This window comes from Hemitrygon akajei, chromosome 1 (genome assembly GCF_048418815.1).
Source record: "Hemitrygon akajei chromosome 1, sHemAka1.3, whole genome shotgun sequence".
Classification (NCBI taxonomy): domain Eukaryota; kingdom Metazoa; phylum Chordata; class Chondrichthyes; order Myliobatiformes; family Dasyatidae; genus Hemitrygon; species Hemitrygon akajei.
Window position 1 is genome coordinate 71,257,187 of NC_133124.1, and position 23,506 is coordinate 71,280,692.

Here is a 23,506-nt window from a genome sequence, read left to right on the forward strand (position 1 = left end):
CATAGCTGTCTATGCTGGTCTCAACTCCTCGAGTTTTGAAACATTGATTTATTTCCACCTTAAATACATCCAATGTTCTAGACTCCACCACCTTCTGGGGCAGAGTTCCAGAGATTCATTCCTTCTGAGAAGAGATATTTCTACACACCTCAGTTTTAATTGATCAGCCCCTTATCTTGCAGCTCTGGCCCCTTGTATGTGACTTTCCCACGAGTGGAAACATCTCAACATCTCCTGTTAAGCCTCCTTAGGACCTTATATGTTTAAATAAGGTCACCCCTCATTCTTCTATAGGAAGAGAATTAGGCCATTCAGCCCATCATCTTTCTGTCTTTTCTTCATGGCTGATTCATTTCCCTCTCAACCCCATTCTCCTGTCTTCTCCCCATAACCTTTCATGTCTTGACTTATCAATAACTTATAAACCTCTGCTTTAAATGCACCAGGCGTCCACACCCACCTGTGGTAACGAATTCCACAGATTCAGCACTCTCTAGCTAAAGAAATTCTTCCTCAGGGATGACCCTCTATTTTGAGGCTGTGCCCTCTGTTCCTAGACTTCCTCCCCCCCCATAGGAAGCATCCTCTGTGCATCCACTCTATCTAGGCCTTTCAACATTGAGATACCCCCATTCTTCTAAATTCCAGCGAGTACAGGCTCAGAGCCATCAGTTGCTGCTCACATGATAACCCTTTGATTCTCCGAATAACTTTCATGAACCTTGTCTGAACCTTCTCCAATGTTAGCACATCCTTTCTTAAATAGGAGGCCGAAATCTGCTCACAATGCTCCAAGTGAGGCCTCACCAATGCTTTATAAAGCCTCAACACTACATCCTTGCTTATATATTTCTAGTCCTCCCAAAACAAATGCTAACATTGCATTCATCTTCCTCATCAGTGATTCAACCCGTAAATTAACCTTTAGGGAATCCTGCACAAGGACTCCCAAATCCCTTTAACATTGGAGTTCTGAATTTTCTCTTCATTTAGAAAATAATCACCCCTTTTTTTATTTCTTCTACCAAAATGCATGACCATACACTTCTCTACATCGTATTCCATCTGCTATTTCTTTTCTCATTCTCCTAATCTAAGTCCTTCTGCAGCCTCTTGCTTCCTCAACACTACCAATCTTTGTATTGTCCACAAACTTTACCACAAAGCCATCAATTTCATCACCCAAACCATTGACACACGTAATTAGAATTGGTCCCAACAGAGACCTCTGTGGAACACTACTAGCCACCAGCACCCAATCTGAAAAGACTTCCTTTATTCCCACTCTTTGTCTACTGTCAATCAGCCACTCCTTTATCCATGCTAGAATCTTCCCTGTGATATCATGTGCTCGTAGCTTGCTTAGCAGCCTCATGTGTGGCATCTTGTCAAAGGCCTTCTGAAAATCCAAGTGCACAACATCCATCAATTCTCCTAATCTATCCTGCTTTTTATTTCTTCAAAGAATTCCAATAGATTTGTCAAATAAGATTTTCCCCTACAGAAATCATGCTGACTTTGACCTATTTTATTACGCCCCTCCAAGTACCCTGAAACCACATTCTTAACGATCAACTCCAACATCTTCCCAATCACTGAGTTCAGGCTAACTGGTCTATAATTTCCTTTCTTCTACATCCCTCCCTTCTTGAAGAATGGAGCGACATTTGCAATTTTCCAGTCCTCCGGAACCATGCTAAAATCTATTGATTCTTGAAGGAATGTTACCAATGCCTCCATAATCTGTTCAGCTATCTACTTTAGAACTCTGGGCTGTAGTCCATCAGGTCGACTCAGGCCCTGGGGGGCCGGCGTCAGGTACGATGACTGACTCTCCACTCCTCCCTCAGTGTGTTCAGTTCATTACATTAGCCACGCCGCTGTCTTCTAGGAGCGTGCTGACCATAGTCTTGGGAGGGTGCCCAGGGTTCATCCTCCCATGCTTGGGCTCCCATGTGATGACTAGGCTGGCAGGTAGCTCAGGGTGGTGTAGACAGTGCCCCGCTAGTTGCAGTCTTCTCACCTCGATTTTAGTAGTGATCATCGGTAGGTCATCATAGAGCTCGACGTTCATCATGTGCTGTTGCCAATTTACGTCAAGAGCCATCCGGAGCATTCGTGTATAGCAACCATCTAGTGACTTTCGCATGGTCTTGGTGAGTGTCCACGTCTCGCATCGTGAGAATGGACTCTATGACTGCTATGAAGATCCTCTTTCTGAGCCCTCTGGTCAGGTTCGACCTCCAGATTTCCTTCATGTCGTTCATAGCCCTCCACGCCAGCGCCTTCTGTATCTTTATGTCCTTCTCCGAACTCGTCATTCTTAACGAGTACTTGTAGTCTAAGACTTTCTCAATGGTATCATTCTTTACGATCTTGAGAGTACCTTCGTCGCAGTTGAATGCCATGTACTCTGTCTTTTTATCGTTTAGGTGAAGACCAACTTTACTGCACTCAATTTCCACTTTTGTCAGTAGCTGTTGTGTTTCTTCCATCTGGTTGGAGAGCAGGACTATGTCATCTGCAAAATCAAGATCTGTGAGTGTAACTGGTCTGACCCTTTTGGTTCATCCTGGTTTTATAGTAAAACCAAGCTTGTCATGATCTTTGGTAGCTTGACGTAGAGCGTAATCAAGGACAATTATAAAGATGTAGGGTGGCAGAGTGTCTCCTTGCAGCACACCAGCTAGGAGCTCGAACACTGCTGTTTCTCCGTCTGGTGATACAACTTTCGCCATGGTCTTGGTATAGCTGGACTCTATTGCTCTCAGTAGATGGTCTGGCACTCCGTAAGCTTTCAGGATCTTCAGCATTTAACCTCGGTGAATGAAGTCAAAAGCTTTGCGAAAATCGATGAAAGTAAGCATGGCTGGTAGGTTGTTCTTCTTGACTTCCTCGATGATTCTACGGAGAGCAAGCATTTGCATTACTGTTGTGCGCTTCTGCTGAAAACCATGCTGAAAAAAATCAGGTCCAAGAGACTTATCTACCTTCAAATCTTTCAGTTCCCCAAGCACCAACTCCCCAGTAATAGCAACTGCACTCACTTCCATCCCTTGACACTTTTGGACTTCTAACACACTACTAGTGTCTTTCACAGTGACAACTGATGCAAAATACTTATTCAGATCATTACCATCTCTCCAGTGTCATTTTCCAGTCCAATAACTACACTTGCCTCTCTTTTAACCTTTATATATCTGAAAACTTTTGGTATCATTTTTGATACTACTGGCTAGTTTACCTTCATATTTCATCTTTTTCCCCCTATGGTGTTTTAGGTGCCTTCTGTTGGTTTTTATAAAAAATTCCTATAATCTAATTTCCCACTAATGTTTGTTCTGTTATATTCCTCCTTTTTGCTTTTATGTTGGCTTTGACTTCCCTTGTCAGCCATGGTTGCGTCATCCTACCTTTAGAATACTCTTCTTCCTTGGGATGTATCTACCCTGTGCCTTCCGAATTACTCCCAGAAACTCCAGCCATTGCTGCTCTCTCATCATTCCTGCTAGTGTGCCCTTCCAATCAACTTTGGCCAGTTCCCTTCTCATGCCTCTGTAATTCCCTTTACTCCACTGTAATACTGACACATCTGAAGTTAGCTTTTCCCTCTTAAATTTCAGGGTGAATTCTATCATATTATGGTCTGTTTCCTAAGGGTTCCTTTACCTTAAGTTCCCTAATCAAATCTGGTTCTTTACACAACACCCAATCCAGATTAGCTAATCCCCTACTGGGCTCAACCACAAGCTGCTCCAAAAAGCCATCTCTGGAGGCATTCCACAACTGGGATCCAGCATCAGTTTGATTTTCCCAATCTATCTGCATATTTAAATCCCCGTGACTAACTTAACATTGCCTTGTTGACATGCTCTTACTGTTGTCCACCATAATTCTTAGACCAGATCATCATCAGGATCTTCTTATCCTTACAGTTTCTTAACTCTACCGCAAGAACTCTACATTTTCCGATCTTATGTCACCTCTTTCTAAAGATTTGATTTCAGTTTTTTTTTACCAGCAGAACCACTCCACCTCCTCTGCCATCCTGCCTGTCCTTTCAATAGATCGTGTATCCTTGGATATTAAGCTCCCAGCTACAATCGTCTTTTAGCCATTATTCCGCGATTCCCAAATTATACCTCGCAATCTCTAACTGAGCTACAAGATTATCTACCTTATTCTGTATACTGTGTGCATTCAAATATAACGCCTTCAATCCTGTATTTGTCACCCTTTCTCAATTTTGTTCCTTTTTACACTGCAACTGACTGCAATTTTGCTCTATCATCTGTCTGTCCTGACAGTCTCATTATATACTACATCTGCTTGTAAACCAACATCCCTATCCAAATACAGACCCAAACTGATCACCCTCTCTTGATTGGACAACTCTCTCATGAATCTCTTTTGTCCACCTCCAATGCTACAATTCCATTTTTAGGTAAGGAGGCTAAAACTGGGCCCCATATTCCATGCATGACCTCACCAACGTTGCCAGGAGAGGTGTTTGAGTTGTTCTCACCAGTGGGAGAGATTCAAATAGTCAGAGCAGTGACTGAAACAAAAGATCACTGTTCATAAGCTCCACCCCTTTACAATACAGACCCAAATTCTTATCTGCTCAACTATTCGTTGGATCTGCCTGCTAATTGCTTGTGATTCATGCACTGCAACACCCCATTTCCTCTGAATTTCTTACACATGCTCCGAGCACTCCACTCTCCCCGAGGACAAATCATCCCTGCTTGGGCAACTTCTGTTTGGCAGGGGTCCCCATCAAACCAGAAGCTACAAGCGCAGGAGCTGCAGCCCCAGCTCAGACTGAGTCTCTTCGCATGGATGGCCTGAGTGATGAGACCATCGTCCTACTTCAGGGAGGCATTCCCCAAGCATGCAGCCTTCTTAAAATTTCTCAACGTTTTACTGAGATACAGCATGGAGTAGGTTCTTCTGGCCCTTTGAGCTGAGCCACCCAGCATTTCCCCAGTTTAACCATGGGACAATTGCCATTGCACCACGTTTTTAAAAAGAATTATCAGGTTTAAAAGTGGAGGGCCTACAGGAGTTCTTTCACCAGAGGCTACGAATCCTGCATAGGAAATAGGTCTCACCATTTCGGAGCTGCAGCCTGCCATGTTAAAGCCCCACCTGTCAGAAATCAAAATCCTGTTCACTACACTTATCAAAGAGCAGTGCCAAAAAGACAGGAAGGATAGTAGTCTCCTCCAGATAGGCAGGGAACTCTGTGCAATGAAACTCTAGTGCTTCCCTCCCAGTGCGCTACGATGTTCCTCCGTCTGAGCAATAGCACAAGTATTTGCCACAAACTCTTCGCCTGGCTGTCCTGTGCTGAGTACCCGGGGGAGGGCTTACAATCTTAACGGACAGAGAACTCTGTCCTGGTTCCCTGTAAAAAGTTGCAGACATGATCCTTGGCAAGCTGCCAGCCATTGCCCGAGCATAGACTCAACAAAACTTGGTAAAACAATCTTTCTCCGAGAAGAAAACCACTGCAGTCTGTTGCCAAAGATGAAATGCCACTCTCCTACACCTCCCTCCATCCTCATTTTCTATTCTTCTGTGTTAATTCTGGCACTCCCTCAGAAACACCGCTCCATCAGTGTGACCCTCTCTCAGAACTACCCCATTCACAGTGTGACCCCTCCTCAGAACCACAGTGTGAGCTCCCCTCCTACAGTGCAATGTTCCCTCAGTACTGCCCCTCCTATAGAGTGACATTGCCTCAATTCCACGCCTTGCAGTTAATCAGTTATGGACTCCGATCAACAGAAAATAGTTCTGTAACTTTGCAAGGTTAGTGAACTGTGAAGCAATCACTTCTGTCTCTCTGCTCATTTTAAGTGGTCGATGATATAATCTAACCTTGAATTTAAGAACAACATTAAATATTTCCCTGACGTTGGCGATGATTGTGTCCCACAGGTTGAGGTGATGTAGGTGCAGGCTCCTGTTACTGATTACAGAGAGTACTTGGGACGTGGGGAGAGACTACATTTATTAACCAGTGTGCGTACATCTTCAGACTGTGCCTTCAGAGTGCCGTGATCATACTGGCCGGTAGGGGAGAGAGTGGTGTGGGCTTGGGAGGCCGAGTGGCTAACTGGAGTCACAGAGAGATGAGGCACAGAACCAGGCCCTTTGGCCCATTGAGAACATGCTGACCATCAACCAGCCCTTTACACTGATCCCATTTCATTCTCCCCACATCCCCATCAACTCCAGCCAGATTCTCTCCTCACCTGCACACTGGGGATAACTTACAGTGGCCAATTAACAAACTGACCCCCTCATCTTTGAGAGGTGTGAGAAAACCAGAGTACCCGTGGCATGGGGGGCGGGGGGGGGGGGGGTAACCCACACAGTCATAGGAAAAACGTGCTAACTCCACACAGATAGTGCCAGAGGTCAGGATTAAACCCCAGTCTCTGGTAACTCTGATAACTCTGATCCTTTCTTAATGGCCTATGGAGCGCAGAATCGAGGCTGATATGACAATGCAGTGCTGCGTCGTTGGAGGTGCCAGCTCTGCAAGATCACGTCCAGCTCCTTCAGGGAGCTGGTGAAAGCCCAGGCAGTTCTCTGTGCACACACAATATCTGATAGACACTTGGACAGGTACATGGACAGGAAAGGTTTATTGGGATGTGGACCAAGTGTGAGCAAATGGGACCAGCTTAGAAGGGCACCTTGGTTGACATGGGGAAGCAGGGTCAAAGGGCACATGCCTATGCTGTATGATTCTATAATTCTAATACTGGCTGATCTAAAATATATTCTGAGCTGATGAGAATAAGCTGTAGTTCCTACACTTTATTTGTGACTTGCACTTAGAGGCATCCCAGTCCAATTAGCCATTTGGAGTTGTGAGGGATGCTGTTCAAATACAAATTTCATTAGTCATTAGAAGATGCTGGTGTCCAGCTTTCTAATCAGCTAGTTTCCCTCAAGGGCAGCACAGGGTGCCATTCCATTATAACCTCATTGCATTTTTGGTGATAGAGACATGGAACCTTCACAACAACGTCTCAAATGTTTTTCACACTCACTTCTATGGACTTCTTGATGGTGAATTTTCCCAGAGAAGGGGAACCAAAAACAAGAGGGTGTAGGCTTAAGGTGAGAGTGGAGAGATTTAATAGAACCTGATGGGACACTTTCTTACCCAGAGAATCAGTACATGGAATGGGTTGCCAGAGCAAGTGCTTGAGGCAGGTACATTAACAAGTCTTGTGGATGGGTACATGGAGAGGAAGGGATTAGAACATGGAATAGTGCAGCACAGTACAGGCCCTTCGGCACATAATGTTGTGCAGACCTCTTAATCTAGGTCAAGATCAATCTGTGCTTCATTCCCACATAACTCTCCATTTTGCTTTTTTCTATGTGCCTATCCAAGAGTCTCTTAAACTTCCCTAAAGTATTCGCCTCTACCACCACTCTATGTACCCACTAGTCTGTAAAAATCCTCTGAGTTTCTTAAAGTTCGTGCAAAATTTTCCTCCACTCACCTTGAAAGGCATTGGCCATTGCTGCCCAGGGAAAAGAGGTGCTGGCTGTCCACTCAATCTACGTCTCTTGTCATCTTGTACAACTCTATCAAGTTGCCTCTCATCCTCCTTCACTTGAAGACAAAAGCCTTAGCTTGCTCAGCCTTTCCTCAAACAACACGTTCTCTAAACCAGGCATCATCCTGGTAAAATCTTCTCTGCCCCTTCTCTAAAGCCCCCCACATCCTTCCTATAATAAGGTGATCAGAACTAAACAAAATACCCCAAATGTGACACAATACACAAAGGGTGGAGAGAGATATCCAGAAGGTGGCACCAGCGAACAATACAACCAAGGGCAACATCTTCCAGACAGTTCACATCTTCTTTCACAACTTCTTTTTCTTTCAAAAGTGGTTCAGCTACTATTGGTGGTGTTTTTCAGGCCCACTAAGCTATCCGGTGCTTTGCAGTCACCGAGGTTGTTCGGTGAGGCGTGTGGCCTCAAGACCAAGAAGCCTGGAGCTGGGGTGCAAGCCCATGATCAACACTATTTCCCTCTGATTAAAGTGTCGAGGAAGATTGAAATTATCGAGGCATGAGTGTGTGCTCAGCACCGTCTCTGATCCTTTCACTCACTACTGCTGGTTGAAGGTCCCTGTGTTCGAATGTTCTCTCTCTCTCTCTCTCTCTCGATGGTGCTGGAGTCCTGAATCTTGGGCAAAGTTTCACTGATGTGATCTGTGGAACGGACTCTGTAGCTCACGGTAAGCTATGTTTCCAGTCGCTCTTTTTTCTGTTGCCATTTTGGGTCATTTTTGATTGGGGCGGCCTGTGGATAACAAACTGAATATTCAAGCTGAACTGAATATGCCTGGGTTCTTTCAGTTTTGTGCTTTTATATTCTGAGTTTATCGCTCCTTTTTTGCTATTTGCGTGTGGGGGGTTTTGATGTTTTTCTTTGAACAGTTTCTATGTTTTTTTTGTTTCATGGCTGTCTATGGGAAGATGAATCTCAGGGCTGTATACTACATTCATACTTTGATAATAAATTGACTTTTAATATTTGGATATGGGCCAAGTGCAGGGTATTAGGAGCTAGCGGGAATGGGTCCCGCTCTCAGGGCCTCACCACCGGCCGCTTTTTGACATCCCAAGGATGTGGCCTGGAAGATGAGCACGTCTTCAGGGTTCCGGGATTTCGTGGCTCTGGGGGTGTGCTGATTCTCGGCTGGTGCCCCTGACTAAAGCATCGCGGGAGAACACGGAACATCGGGAGCAGCGGGTTAGTCGCCGGGCTTGGCTTGTGTGTCTGGAGACCTGCACCTTTTTGGTGCCGACTCTCTGGGCAGAGCTCAGAAAAAGCGACGCAACAGACTTTTAACATCGTAAGTCAGCGAGTTGTTTGTTATGTCTCCCCTCTCACTGTGAAACAGGGACACCTCTTTTTCCCCTTATTGGGGAGAGAGCGTCTGTGGTATGTCGAATTATTGGGTGAACAAGTAGTTTTTGGAGTACTGCAAGTCTATGTCTTTACTGATGCTTTCCGGCACGCTTGAGTGCTCGGTGGGGGGTGCTGATGCTTTTTTGCTGGTGGGGGTGGGGGTTGTTGCCTTGCTGCTGTTTGTGCATGGGAGGGAGAGCTGGGGGGCTTTGGGGTTCTAACGTTTTAACTGTCGTTCATTCTTTGGGGCACTCCTCTGTTTTCGTGGATGTCTGCAAAGAAAAAAAAAAAAATCAGGATGTATATTGTAGACATGTCTCTGACATGAAATGCACGTATTGAAACAAATGGGCATCTTGGCCAGCATGACAAGTTGGGCCAAATGGCCTGTTTCTATGTGGTATGACCCCATGAATAGGAAACCCTCTACTGATGCTGAAAAATTTGGAGAGTATTTCAGAAGTTGTGGGATACAGGACAGAATAGAGCAGCGAGGTAAGATATCAACATGAGCTTCTGAGTGGAGGAACAGATAAAAGGCTGAATGGCCAACTCCTGAGTCTATTGCTTAGGTTTTCATTGAGAATGAGGTCGAGATGAAATCAACAAGCTAACCATAGAACAGCCAGGAGCCACAACAGACCACCGTCTATGATAATTTCCACATCAAGCTCAAGAAACTTAACATTTGTGCTTGGAATCCACGTCCTCAGCACTCTTGGACAAACAGTTTCCACAGGGATTTATTGAATTTGTTAGTGAGCACTTTATGATCACACAATATCCCTCTAAACCTTTCCCATCCATGTTTAAGCATTGAAATTATACCTGCCTCAACTACTTACTCTGACAAAATGTTCCAGATACCCACTGCCCTCTGTATCGAAAGCAATGCCTCTCAGATCACTTTTAAATCTTTTCCCTCTCACCTTAAATCTATGCCCTCTAGTTTTAGACTCCCCTCCCATGGGGAAAGGACGGACCGTGCATGTTAACTATGCACCGTTGATTTTATACCCATGTAAGGTCACCCCTCAGCCTCCTTTGCTTCCAGAAAAAAGCCTCAGGCTGTCTAATCTTTCCTTATAACCCAAGCCTTCCCACCCTGGCAAGAAAGTTCAAAGTACATACATGTCACCATACACAACCCTGATATTCATTTTCTTGCAGGCATTCACAGTAAATGCAAGAAACATGATAGTCACACACCAGGACAGACAATGTGCAAATGACAACAAACTATATAAATACAAAAAAATTAATAAAAATAATAATAAAACAATATTAAGAACATGAGATGAAAAGTCCTTGTAAGTGATCCATAGGTTGTGGGAACATTTCAGTGATGGAGTGAGTAAAGCTGAGTGAAGTTATTCCCTCTGGTTCAAGAGCCTGATGGGTAATAACTGTTTCTTAACCTGGTGACGTGGATCTCGAGGCTCCTGTACCTTCTTCCTGATGGCAGCAGCAAGGAGAGAGCATGTGCTGGGTGGTGGGGGTCTCCGATGATGGATGCTGCTTTCCTGTGACAGCGCTCCATGTGGATGTGCTCAGTGGTGGGGAGGGCATTACCCTCTGATGGACTGGGCCATATCCACTACTTTTTTGTAGGAATTTCCATTCAAGGGCATTGGTGTTAGCATGCAGACAGTGATGCAACCAATTCATAAACTCCACAAAAATACATCAACAAAAGTTTGGCAAAGTTTTAGTTGCCATGCTGAATCCTCGCAAACTTCTAAAGTAGAGGCGCTGCCGTGCTTTCTTCGTAATTGCACTTACGTGCTGGGCCCAGGACAGATCCTCTGAAATGATAACACCGAGAAATTTGAGGTTGCTGACCCTCTCCACCTCTAATTCCCTGATGAGGACTGGGTCATGGACCTCAAAATTCATCTTCCTGGTCAGTTATCGGCTCCCTTGTCTTGCTGACATTGAGTAAAAGCTTGACTGAGTGGCGTTGTAACAACATTCTCCTTCCTATATGCTGATTTGTCACTGATTTGGCCATGACAGTGGTGTTGTTAGCAAACTTGAATATGGCACTGAAGGCTGTGCTTAGCCACACAGTGTACAGCAAGTAGAGAAGAAAGCCAAACGTACAGCCTTGTGCTGCACCTGTGATGATTCAGACTGTGGAGGAGATGTTACTACCAATCGAAACTGACTGGCGTCTGAAAGTGAGGAAATTGAGGATTCAGCTGCACAAGGAGGTATTGAGGTCAAGGTCTTGGAGCTTATTGATTAGTTTTGAGGGAATGATGGTATTGAGTGCCAGGCTGTAGTTGATGAAGAGGTTCTGGATGCATGCATATTTGCAGTCCAGATGTTCGAGGATTGAGTGAAGGGCCATTGAAATGGCATCTGTGATGGACCTGTTGTGCCTGCAGGCAAACTGGAATGGTTCAAAGTGGCTTCACAGGCAGGAATTGATAGGTTTGATCACCAACCTCTCAAAACACTTCATCACAGTGGATTTAAGTGCTACTGGATGTTAGTCAATGAGGCAGGCTACCATATTCTTCTCAGGCACTGGTATAATTGAAGCTTACTTGAAGCAGGTGGGTACCTCAGACTGCCCAGTGGGACATAAAAGCGAAGTCTTGTTACCTACGTGGTTTGGTTTCACACAACAGTCAAGCTCTTCTATAGCTGTCAAGCATCCTCCAGTGATTCAAGTTGAAAACACCCTCATGCACCTTTCCCAGCTTAATAATATCCTTCCTAATTCCCATTTCCTTTTTGGGTGACTAGAAATTATATATAATACTCCAAGTGTGATTTCACCAATGTCTTGTATAACTGGTCCCAATTCCAGCAATCAATGCACCCTATTTAACGACACTCTTCCTGCTTTTGAGGGCATGTTTTATGAGGAAAGGTTGAGCGAGAAAGGCTATTCCTCTTTTGAGTGAAGAATAAGAGTGTAAAGCTTAATAGAGGTGTAAAAGATGATGAGATGCATACAGAGTGGGCAGCTAGAGACATTCGCTGTTGGGCTGTAATGGCTAATATGAGGGGACATTTTTTTAAGGTGATTGGAGGAAAGTAATGGGGAGAGAATGACAAAAGTGATTTTTTTTTCCATACTTAAGAGTGATGGGTGCAATAAACGTATGGCCAGTGGTGGTGTAGATAGACAGATATATTTAAGGGACTTGGCACATGATGAAAGAAAAATGGAGGACTATGTGGGAGGGATCTTGTGCGGCACAACATTGTGGGCCAAAGTGCGTGTACTGTTCTGTTTTCCTCCTATAGCTGGGCAATCAGATTCATATCAAAATGCAAGAGACTGCAGAAGAAGGATCTCAGCCTGAAATGTCTACAGTCCACTTTCTCCCATAGATGCTGCGTAACCTGCTGAGTTCCTCCAGCAATTTGTGGGACCAGGCAAAGAGACCACACTCCATTGCTCTTACCTGCAACCGGATATTAATGTTGCATCTCCTGTTGAGCAAAGTCTCCACCACTGTGTTGTGTCCATACTGACTGGCAATGGACAGAGGAGTGGCACCATCCTGTGTGGGGAACACACAGAGAACTTAGTTCACCGATTATAGAATTGGAATTGATTTATTGTCATAGTACAATGAAAAGCTGGTCCTGTATACTGCTCATACAGATTAAATCATTACACAGTGCATGAAAAGATTAGAACATTTACAATAGAAGCAGTGAGTTGATCTGCAGGGAGAAACTTGCAATGAGTCTCCATGTTCCAGCACCATGTTGCCTCAATCTTCAATTCTATTTTTGTATCCATATATTGTTCAATATGTATTGCCAATCTGTTAGTTGTGTTTTAAAAATTAAAATGACATTTTTAAAAAACATGAGCTATCTGTTAAAAAAACTACGACAAAAGAATGGACCAGGATTGATCAGTGGACTGAGTCTATTGGAAATTCAATGAAAATGGGATTTGGAAAGGATGTTCCTTTATCTCCTGGCAGCATACAAGAGTGAGACAGATTGGCTGATTGAGTGGTGTCACAATAATAACTTTGCATTCAACGTCAGCAAAATCAACGAATTGACTGTGGACTTCAGGAAAGGGAAGTCAGGAGATCACAGAGGCATCTGCAGTGGAAAGGGTGAGCAGCTCCAAGAAACATTGTTCGAGAATTGTTACCTCAAGAAAGTGATACCCATCATTAAGGACTCTCACAAAGTGGAATGTACCCTGTTCTCACTGCTGCCACCAGGGAGGAGTGGCAGAAACCTGAAAACACACAATCAATGATTCAGGAACAACTTCTTCCCTTCTGCCATCAGATTTCTGAATGGTCCACAAACCCACAAATGCCTTTGTTATTCCTTTCTTATTGCACTATTTATTTATTTTGTAATTTATAGTAATTTTATGTCTTTGCACTGTACTGCTGCCACAAAACAACAGATTTCACATCAGTGATAATAAACCTGATTCTGAGGGACATTCTGTTCATTAATTTTGAGAAGACTGGAATATAAAAGTACAAGGTGTTGATCAAATCTCATTTGGAATATTTTTAGCAATTTTGGCATTGCATCTAAAGAGAGCTGTGCAGGCCCTGGAGAGGCTGTACTCGATGGAGTTTGAAGAGGGGATCCTATTGAGACCTACTGATTAAAGGCCCGTATGGAGTGGACAGGGAAGGATGTTTCTATCAGTAGGAGAGTCCAGGAACTAAGGGCACAGACTCAGAATAAAGGGATGTCCCTTTCGAACTGAGATGAGGAACTTATTCAGCCAAAGGGTGGATCTGTAGAATCTGCTGCCACAGAGGGCTGTGCAGTCATTGAGATTGATAGATCCTTGATTGGTAAGGGGATTGAGGGTTACAAGGAGAAGGTGAGAGAATGGGGTTTAAAAAAAATCAGCCAATATTGAATGGTGGAGCAGACTCAATGAGCTGACTGGCCTAATTCTGATGCTGTATCTGATGGTCAGTTCACCGTGTAGTGGGGCAAGATTAGACAAAGCAATTACCCTGAATTCATTTCTTTTGAGACCAGGCAGAAGTGTCTGAGTTAAGCCCATGTAGAGGCTGTACTGTGCTAACACATGCACATAGGCAGGCACGTGGTGATCGATTGAACAGAAGATAAACAACACAGTTTTAGATGATTTCATTTTAAGAATGAGGATTTAAAGAATCTAGGTAGTGCATTTAATAAGTTGGAGATAACACAAAAATTGGTGGAGAGAGGTAATGAAGAATGATTCAACAAGATATACATCAGTTGGAAATATGAGCAGAGAGCTGGCAGATGGAGTCTAATGCAGACAAGTGTGAGGTGTTGCACTTTGGGAGGTCAAATGTAAAGAGAAAGCAGACAGTAAGTGGCAGGACCCTTAAGAGCATTAATGTACAGGGTGATTTTGGGGTTCAAGTCCATAGAACATAGAATAGTACAGCACATTACAGGCCCTTCGGCCCACAATGTTGTGCCGACCCTCAAACCCTGCCTCCCATATAACCCCTCAATTCCTCCATATACCTGTCTAGTCTCTTAAATTTCACTAGTGTATCTGCCTCCACCACTGACTCAGGTAGTGCATTCCACGCACCAACCTTCCTCTAATATCCCCCTTGAACTTCCCTCCCCTTACCTTAAAGCCATGTCCTCTTGTACTGAGCAGTGGTGCCCTGGGGAAGAGGCGCTGGCTGTCCACTCTGTCTATTCCTCTTAATATCTTGTACACCTCTATCATGTCTCCTCTCATCCTCCTTCTCTCCAAACAGTAAAGCCCTAGCTCCCTTAATCTCTGATCATAATCCATACTCTCTAAACCAGGCAGCATCCTGGTAAATCTCCTCTGTACCCTTTCCAATGCTTCCACATTCTTCCTATAGTGAGGCGACCAGAAATGGACACAGTACTCCAAGTGTGGCCTAACTAGAGTTTTATAGAGCTGCATCATTACATCACGTCTCTTAAACTTTATCCCTCGACTTATGAAAGCTAACACCCCATAAGCTTTCTTAACTACCCTATCTACCTGTGAGGCAACTTTCAGGGATCTGTGGACATGTACCCCCAGATCCCTCTGCTCCTCCACACTACCAAGTATCCTGCCATTTACTTTGTACTCTGCCTTGGAGTTTGTCCTTCCAAAGTGTACCACCTCACACTTCTCCAGGTTGAACTCCATTTGCCACTTCTCTGCCCACTTCTGCATCCTATCAACGTCTCTCTGCAATCTTCGACAATCCTCTACACTATCTACATCACCACCAACCTTTGTGTCATCTGCAAACTTGCCAACCCACCCTTCTACCCACACATCCAGGTCGTTAATAAAAATCACAAAAAGTAGATGTCCCAGAACAGATCCTTGTGGGACACCACTAGTCACAACCCTCCAATCTGAATGTACTCCCTCCACCATGACCCTCTGCCTTCTGCAGGCGACCCAATTCTGAATCCACCTGGCCAAACTTCCCTGGATCCCATGCCTTGACTTTCTGAATAAGCCCACCGTGTGGAACCTTGTCAAATGCCTTACTAGCTTACTGAAGGTGGAAACACAAGAAGATAGGTAGGTTGGAAAAGACACTCGGCATGGTTGCTTTCATTGGTTAGGCAAATTGTATAAAATTTTGGTTAGGTTACATTTGGTTGTGTGCAGTTCTGTTTGCCCCATAACAGGAAGGTTATGGAGGCTTTGGAGAAGATGCATAAGAGTCTCACCAGGATGTTGCTTGGATTGAAGTACACTTGCTATAATGACAGACTGGACAAATTTTGGTTGTTTTCGCTGGAGCCTTGAAGGCTGAGGGGAGACCTAACAGAAGTTTATAAGATTACAAAAGGCACAGATAGGGGAAGTAGTCAGAATATATTTTCCAGAGTAGAAACATCAAGCAGTAGAAGGCAGAAGCTTAAGGTGTGAGGGAGAAGGTTTAAAGAAAATTTACAAGATTTTTTTTATTATTACGTAGAGTGTAGTGTGTGCCTAGCACAGCTGTCAGGGGAAGTGGTTGAGGCAGGTACGATAGTGATGTTTACGATGGTGGGTGAATAGTTTTGAAGAGAAGGTGCAGCTGATATAAATTTAACAGCTTCAAAGTGGTAGAACAGACAGAGGAGAGCGACTTCATTTTGTGAACTCAATCGTGCCATCATACGGCATGGAGGTAGGCCCTTCATTCCCATGAGTCTGCACCAAACAACGAGAACCCTCTTGTAGAAGGGATCCCACTGACGGCCACGGAGTCTGATACGGAGAGAGGTCAAGGGGCATGAAGTTCAGAAGAAACTTCTACTCCTGTGGATCAGAGATCATGTAGCTCACTCACAGAGGTGAGGATCTGATGCATGCAGGAGAGGAATATTGACTACTTATGTTCAAGGGCAGGGCAAGATGGATGCTTATGGAAATCAGGGTTAGTAAGGAAGGATGGGAGTCACCTTAACTGGAACATAACTATCAGACCCAAGTCTCTGCTTTTCACATAATGGGAGGCTTTGCATTTAAACTGGGGAAGGGGGGGGGCACTTTTTCATCACAGACCAGTGCATACCCTGTTGGCAACTTTATTCCCATGCCTTTGTCAAGGGAGGCCATTCAGTGCATCCAGTCTATGCTGGCTCTCAGAGAAATCCTATTCTCCCAGTTATTTCTCTAAACCCACTCTCTTTCAGATGTCCGTCAATGGCCCCCAGATTCCACCTCCCTTCTACACATGGGTGGGGAGGGAGGTTGGCAATTTAGAGTGGACAATTAAATCACCAACCTGCATAACAACTAAACAATAACCTCCCAATTCCTGCACTCTTTCACCACCCTGTCCTTGCACCACAGGAAGTAGCCTACCCAGATACACCATGGCTTCCTATGCCAACTGCTTTGCCCAATACTGCAGAGAGTTGTGGACACAGCTCTGCACATCAGCCTTCCTTCCATGGACTGTCTATAACCTCTCCCATTAGGCAGACCGCACAAAAATCTGAAAACTCGTATGACCAGGCTCAAGGACAGTTTCTAACCTGCTATTACACTGAACAATCTCCTAGTACAGTAAGATAGACAATTGACCTCACAATCTACAATGTTATGGCCCTACACTCTATTGTCTACTTGCACTGTGCTTTCTCTGTAACACTTTATTCTGCATTCTGTTATTGTTTTACCTTGTATTACCTCAATGCACTGAAGTAACAAATTGATTTGTATGAACTTTACACATGTCAAGTTTTTCACTGTACCTTGCTACATATAACAATCATAAATCAATTTATAGAACTGTGAAAACGTCTTGGACACATATATATAGCTAGGCTGCCCAAGACTTTTGCACAGTGCTGTAGTCATTTTATGTATTGCATTGTACTGCTGCTGCTGTAAAACCCTGAAATATCATGATCTATGTGAGTGATGGTAAACCTGATTCCTGATGAAGGGTCTCGGCCCAAAACGTTGGCTACTCTTTTCTCACGGATGCTGCCTGACCTGCTGAGTTCTTCCAGCGTTGTGTACGTATTCTTTGATCCATAGCATCTGCAGTTGTATTTTTGTGTTCCGATTCTGATATGGGTCTCTATTGTGGACTGACAGTAGGAAGGGGGTAGGGAGAGGGGAATTATGGTAGGGAAAAGGGGAAGGGAGAGGACAGACAGCAAGAAGCTCTGGAGAGATATTCTGTAATGATCAATAAATCAATGGCTTGGAATCAAATGGCCTTTGTCTGGTGTGTCAGGGATGGGTGTGTCTGCACCTGAACCACCCTGGTCAGTGGCACCCTTGCTCTGCCATCTGTCCCACACCTGTCCTGTGTCATTCCCAATACCCTTTGCTCCCGCCAGACCAGATTTACAAACTTGTTCTCTGCTCCATGTTGACAAATACAGAACTGTGCAAAAGTCTTAGACACCCTAGATAGATAGATCGATCTCCAAGACCTTTGCACAGTACTGTATGATCTATAATGGTGAGTGTCTCAATGGTTGCAGATTGTTGTCTCTCTTACTTTGGTCGATAGCTCTGTCGAGGCCCCATACTCCAACAGGAATTTCACGATCGCATTGTTCCCTTGTTGAGCAGCAAAGTACAGAGCAGTGGAGCCTGACTGAGGAGATAAAAGGGAATTAATTCACTTAACATGAAGCACCTACCACTCACCATCATCACTGTCAACATGTGCTGGGTGACTCATCTTCCTTCCAGTTGCAAATACTAACTTAATTTTGTGCTGATGGATTATTTCCTCGCACCCGGCCATGTCCTCTAAATTTCCTGGGAATGTCCTGGGAATTTCCTGGGAACGTCCTGGGAATTTCCTGAGATTCGGCTGAACACCTACCATAACTCTGGCAGAAGATCAGGAACCAGGCTGTCACCTGATCTGCCAGCCGCCCAACAGAGGAAAATCAGTTTCTATTGCTCAGCCATTGTACATGGAACCCACGAACTCCCCAGACCTTCCTCCATATTAACATAATCTGCATTTCCTTGTACGTCTGGCTTCTACTGTGCAGCTGAGCCTGGATGAAGTTCCTCATCACTAATAACTCAACACCCCACGGGAAACTTAACCCTGGATTTCTGCCAGCACCAGAAACTGTTTTTGGTTGAAAAAAAATCCCACATATTCTGTCAAACTTGAAAGCACATACCACCAGGCTTGAGGACAGCTTCTACTCTCCTATTATAAGACTATTGAATGGAACTCTTTACACTCGAGGAACATTTTATCTCACAACCTACCTCATTATGGCCCTTTTGCCTCATTGCTTGCCTGCACTATACCACCTCTGTAATTCTAACACCCTATTCTGGAATCTGCTTCTGTTTTTCCTTGTACTATCTGAATGCACCTTTGTGATGAAATTATCCGTGTGGATGGAATGCAAAACAAGAGTCTCAGCACAAAATGTTGACTATTTTATTCATTTCCATAGATGCTGTCTGACCTACTGAGCCCCTCCAGCATTTCGTGTGTGTTGCTTTGGATTTCTAGCTTCTGCAGACTTCCTTCTGTTTATGAACCTATAATGTGACTCCAGTCTGACTCTCAGTCTCCAGTGTCTGAAAGTCAGCTCTCCATTTACTCCCAGGACAACTGGCTTTTTAAAAAAAACCCACCAGGATTGTTTTCCCCTAAATAAAATGACCTGAAAGAGGCAGTCACAGCCAGACTGTGATCACCCTCAGAGAATCGGCAACTCACAGTAACCTCTCCTGTGGTCCGCACCTTGCACAAGCTTGCCTCTGAGCTAGCAGATTTTACTTCTCCACACCAACTTCCAGCAGGGAATCTTCTCCTCCTACTGGATGGTGCAGATATGGAGTGGGATCTCAAAGACAGCTACAGGAGCCAGGGGAAAGGTCATTTTCACCCCAGGACCTATACTGAGGGCAGGCTTCTGTACATCGATACTGTTAAGGCTCCTGCCATTAACTGTATACTTTCTCTTTACATTTGATCTCCCAAAGTTCATATCACACTTGTCTGGATTAACCTCAGTTTGCCATTTCTTTGCCTGTATCTGCAACTGATCTTTATCTCACAAAATACTTTGACAATACTTTACATTACCTACAACACCATCACTCTGCAAACTTACTATGTATTGCACGTATCACAAATAGCAGAGGTCCCATTAAGAATCTCTGTGGATTTATTTTATCTTTTAATATTATAATGTTGTAACTGTATGTTTTTCTCCTGTCTTAATTACATGTGCTATATGTGCTGCGTACTTTGTGTGACTGTTGGTTCTTTTGCATCTTGGGCCCAGAGGAATGCTGTTTCGTTTGGTTGTATTCATGTGTTTGGTTGAATGACCATTACATTTGATTTTGAACTTGAACTGTTGAACACCATTAGTCACAGACTTATTCTAGCCAGAATAAGATTTTTCTCACAGTACCCTGTGGTCTAAGGGCAAGCCATCAGGAATCTGAATCCAAATGGTCAAGAACTGTGAATCCCATGGATTAACCTCCTATGAGGGACCCAAGTCAAATGTCTTACTAAAGTCCGTATAGACAACATCCACTGCTCTACCTTTCTCAACTCCTCCGAAAACTCAATCATATGGTTTTGAAAGCCCAATCACTCCACCACCCTTCTCCCAGTTCAAGACCAGCAAAACTGGTCATTGGATAGCTGAGAACAACTCCAACTATGTTGAACCTTGTTCTTGCTCTCCATTTTGCCCAGTTACATTCCTGTTACAGGATACGTCTGCCCAGTAGTACACATTACCTCTCTTTGGATGTTAATGCCTGCTCCCTGTAGGATCAGCTCCCGAACACAGTCCATGTGATTGCAGTACGAAGCCACCATCAGAGCGGTTGTCCCAAGCTGTCAATGAGAAAATACCGCTGATGATCAGGATCGGTTACAGTCTGGCCACTTACTGATACAGGGCGTGCAGTGAAAAGTGTTTGCAGTTTGAAGGCTGTGCTGTGAAGCCCCCCCATGATGACTGCAGGATACACATGCATTTGAAAAGCATACACTGTCTCTGCAGTCTGCATCTGTTCGACCACTGTTTAGAAGCAGCCTCAACAGGGTGGCATTTCCTTTCCGGGCCGTCCAGAACACGGCGTTTGCAAGTGGCATTTCCCTCTGTTGGAAAAATACAAGCTCAGTTTCAGTACTGAAGTAGATAAAACGTACAGTGGAACAGAACAGCACAGAAACAGGTCCTTGGGCCCACAATGTTCTTCTGAACTAACTACTGTACATTGGTAATCAAATATCTAACCAGACTAATCCGTTTTGCCAATATCCCTCCATTCTCTACAATTTCATGTGCCTGTATGAGAGTCTCTTGAATGTTTCTATCCTATCGCCTTCCACCATAACCCCAGGCATCCACCACTCTGTGTAAAAAAAAACTTACCCCTCACATCTCCTTTCAACTTACCCCCTCTCACTTTAAATACATGCCCTCTGGTATTAATCATTTCAACCAGGGGAAAAATCTATTGGCTGTCTACGCCTCTCATAATCTGATAAACGTCAGTCAGGTTCTCCTCAGTCTCCACTGCTCCAGAGAGAACAACCCAAGTATATCCACCCTCTCCTCACAGCTCATGCCCTCTAATCCAGGAAACGTACTGGTGAACCTCTTCTGCACCCTCTCCAAAGCTCCCATATCCTCCCTATATCGGGGTGGGGGAAACTACAGTACAGTACTCCAGATCTGGACTAACTAGAGCTTTATAAAGCTGCAAAATAACTTCTTAACTCTTGAACTCAGTGCCTTGGCTAATAAGGCAGCCTGCCATATGTCTTTCATCACTAAAATACGATAGTGAGTTAAAACGGTCTTGAATCACCTTGGAATTGAGGATATAGCAAATCAGTTTCCAATTGCCTGTGTCATCAGCTTTTTAACATGCAGGTTTGTTTTTAAGTGCATCAGTGATTAGTGCTACATTAGAAATTAGAGCAAGACCTGGGCTACTCTGAAAACAGCAAGCACACATGGAGCACCAACCTCTCCTCTATAGTTTCTGTCTACACTTCCCACTGCTTCAGCAAAGTAGCCAGCATAATCTAAAACCCCATGCCCCGTAGGTATTCTCTTCTCCCCTCCTATCAGGAGGAAGAAACAAAAGCCCAAACCATTAAACTCAAGGACACCTTCCAGCCCACCCCGCTGTTAAAAATTATTGAATGACCTCTCAGTTTGATGAAATGGTCTCCCAATCTCACAATTTAACTCATTATGGCCCCTACACTTTTTTTTTGTCTATGCGCACTGCACTTTCTCTGTAACACTTTATTCTGCATTGTGTTACTGCTTTTGCTTTTGAAGTTTTGAAGTGGTCTATCTGGATGACAGGCAAACAAAAGCTTTTCACTTTCTCTTGACGTGCAAGACAAAAGTAAGCCAATTACGTTCGGTACCTCTGCAGTCCATCCTTGATCCCTGTTGGCCTACCAATGCAGACTGAAACTCAGGTTATACAGGGCAGAGACGGGTTGAATGAATGGGAATGGAGGTAACAGAGGATTCTACAGATGGAGAGCATCCTGACCGGTTGCTCCACAGCCTGTAACAGGAATCCCAATCACAGGAACACAAGAGGCTGCAGAGAGTAGAGGGCACAGCCCAATCCATCACAGGCACAGCTCTCCCTACCACTGACAGCATCAGTCGGGAGCACTTCCTCAAGAAGGCAGCACCATCCAGACGATGCCATAGGTACCATCAAGCAGGAGGTATAGAAGCCCCACAACACCAGGTTCACTGACCCCCTCCCCCCACCACCTTCAATCACTGTGTTCTTGAGCCTACCTGCACAACCTTACCCCTATCTCCGCAGTGGAACCCTACTGACCAGCTCTTTCATAACCTAGGACTTGCGTCTGATTTTGTCTTTTTTTTTACACTAAGTTTTTTTCACATTTCTTTTCTCTTCACTGACATGTATGATTTAACTACAATTTATGTTTTGTGCATCTTCTTTACTCCCTCTCCACTTGTGCTGTCCTATTCATGGAACTATGGGCTTCATCCCCAGACTCTGACATCTGTAGCCCCTTATTCCACCAGATCGACAGATGGGCCCGGCAATTCTGCCCACACTGATGTTCCTGTACAGCCTAGCCCCGAAGCCCTCACGCTGTGGTTTGTCCCCACCGCCTGTGGCTCTGGTCACCCACCGCCTCACGCAACACGCAATGTAACCGCAACAGGAGCGTGAAACACGCAGCGGGAACGCGATACCGCACCGACCCACAGTGAATCCGCAACGACCTCAGGGACCCGCAGAGACCCCGAGGACCCGCAGCGGTCTCGGGAACCCGCACTGAACCCTTAGCGACCCCAAGGACACGAATCATGGGCTGAAAGCGCAGATGCTGCTGAAAGGTCCGTAACCTGAGGCTGTGCTGCCAACCATCCGCAACACACAGCGTTACCTTGGAAGACATGGTGTCGCAATCCGCCGGGCGGTGTCGGGGACGCGGAGGCCCGGCTCCCGCACCCGTACTGCCAGCGTCAGCCACCCGCGCGCGTCCCCGACCACTCCAGCCCAGAGCGCGTCCCCGACACCCACTCCACACCAGAACGCGACTCCGAGGTTTATTGGAGCCGGACAGCGCGTCCCCGACACACACTCCACACCAGAACGCGACTCCGAGGTTTATTGGAAGCCGGACAGCGCGTCCCCGACACACACTCCACACCAGAACGCGACTCCGAGGTTTATTGGAGCCGGACAGCGCGTCCCCGACACACACTCCAGCAGACGAGCTCGCTCCCGACCCCACCCAACATCACCTTGCGGGTAGGCGACACTTGCTGCACCGGCAAGCGCGTTCCCGCCGCCACACCGGGGACGCGCAAGGCGTCCCGCATAGCTCGCTCCCGACGGGCCCATCACGATTGGTCAGAACAGTTTGGAACTCTGTGTGCAGTCTGGGTTGGCAGGTAATACAGAACATAGACTAGCGCAGGGACAGGCCCTTCGGCCCACAGTGTCTGTGCCGACCATGATGTTAACCTAACTCATCCCTTTTACATGGTCCTTCCATTCCCTGCCTATTCATGTGTCTAACTGACTACTAAAATACCTGCTTCCATTACTACCCTTGGT

The 23,506-nt window shown here is 45.1% G+C and overlaps 1 protein-coding gene across 5 annotated transcripts in view; it reads right to left on the reverse strand.

The window, feature by feature from the left end:
* Positions 1-23,233, reverse strand: part of ankrd29 (ankyrin repeat domain 29) — a 34,560-nt gene extending 11,327 nt beyond the window's left edge. For 2 of the 5 annotated variants that reach the window (XM_073045486.1, XM_073045474.1), the window contains exons 1-5: positions 22,830-23,096; positions 20,412-20,522; positions 20,157-20,255; positions 17,916-18,014; positions 12,378-12,476 (exon numbers count right to left, since the gene is read on the reverse strand). In XM_073045486.1, coding sequence (XP_072901587.1) covers positions 12,378-12,476; positions 17,916-18,014; positions 20,157-20,255; positions 20,412-20,522; positions 22,830-22,841 — 420 coding nt within the window. In that variant the 5' untranslated portion in view covers positions 22,842-23,096. Of the gene's footprint in view, positions 1-12,377; positions 12,477-17,915; positions 18,015-20,156; positions 20,256-20,411; positions 20,523-22,829; positions 23,099-23,190 lie in introns of those variants that run through there. The other 3 variants (XM_073045480.1, XM_073045492.1, XM_073045500.1) reach the window with 3 other exon arrangements.
* Between the last annotated feature and the right edge of the window lie 273 nt (positions 23,234-23,506).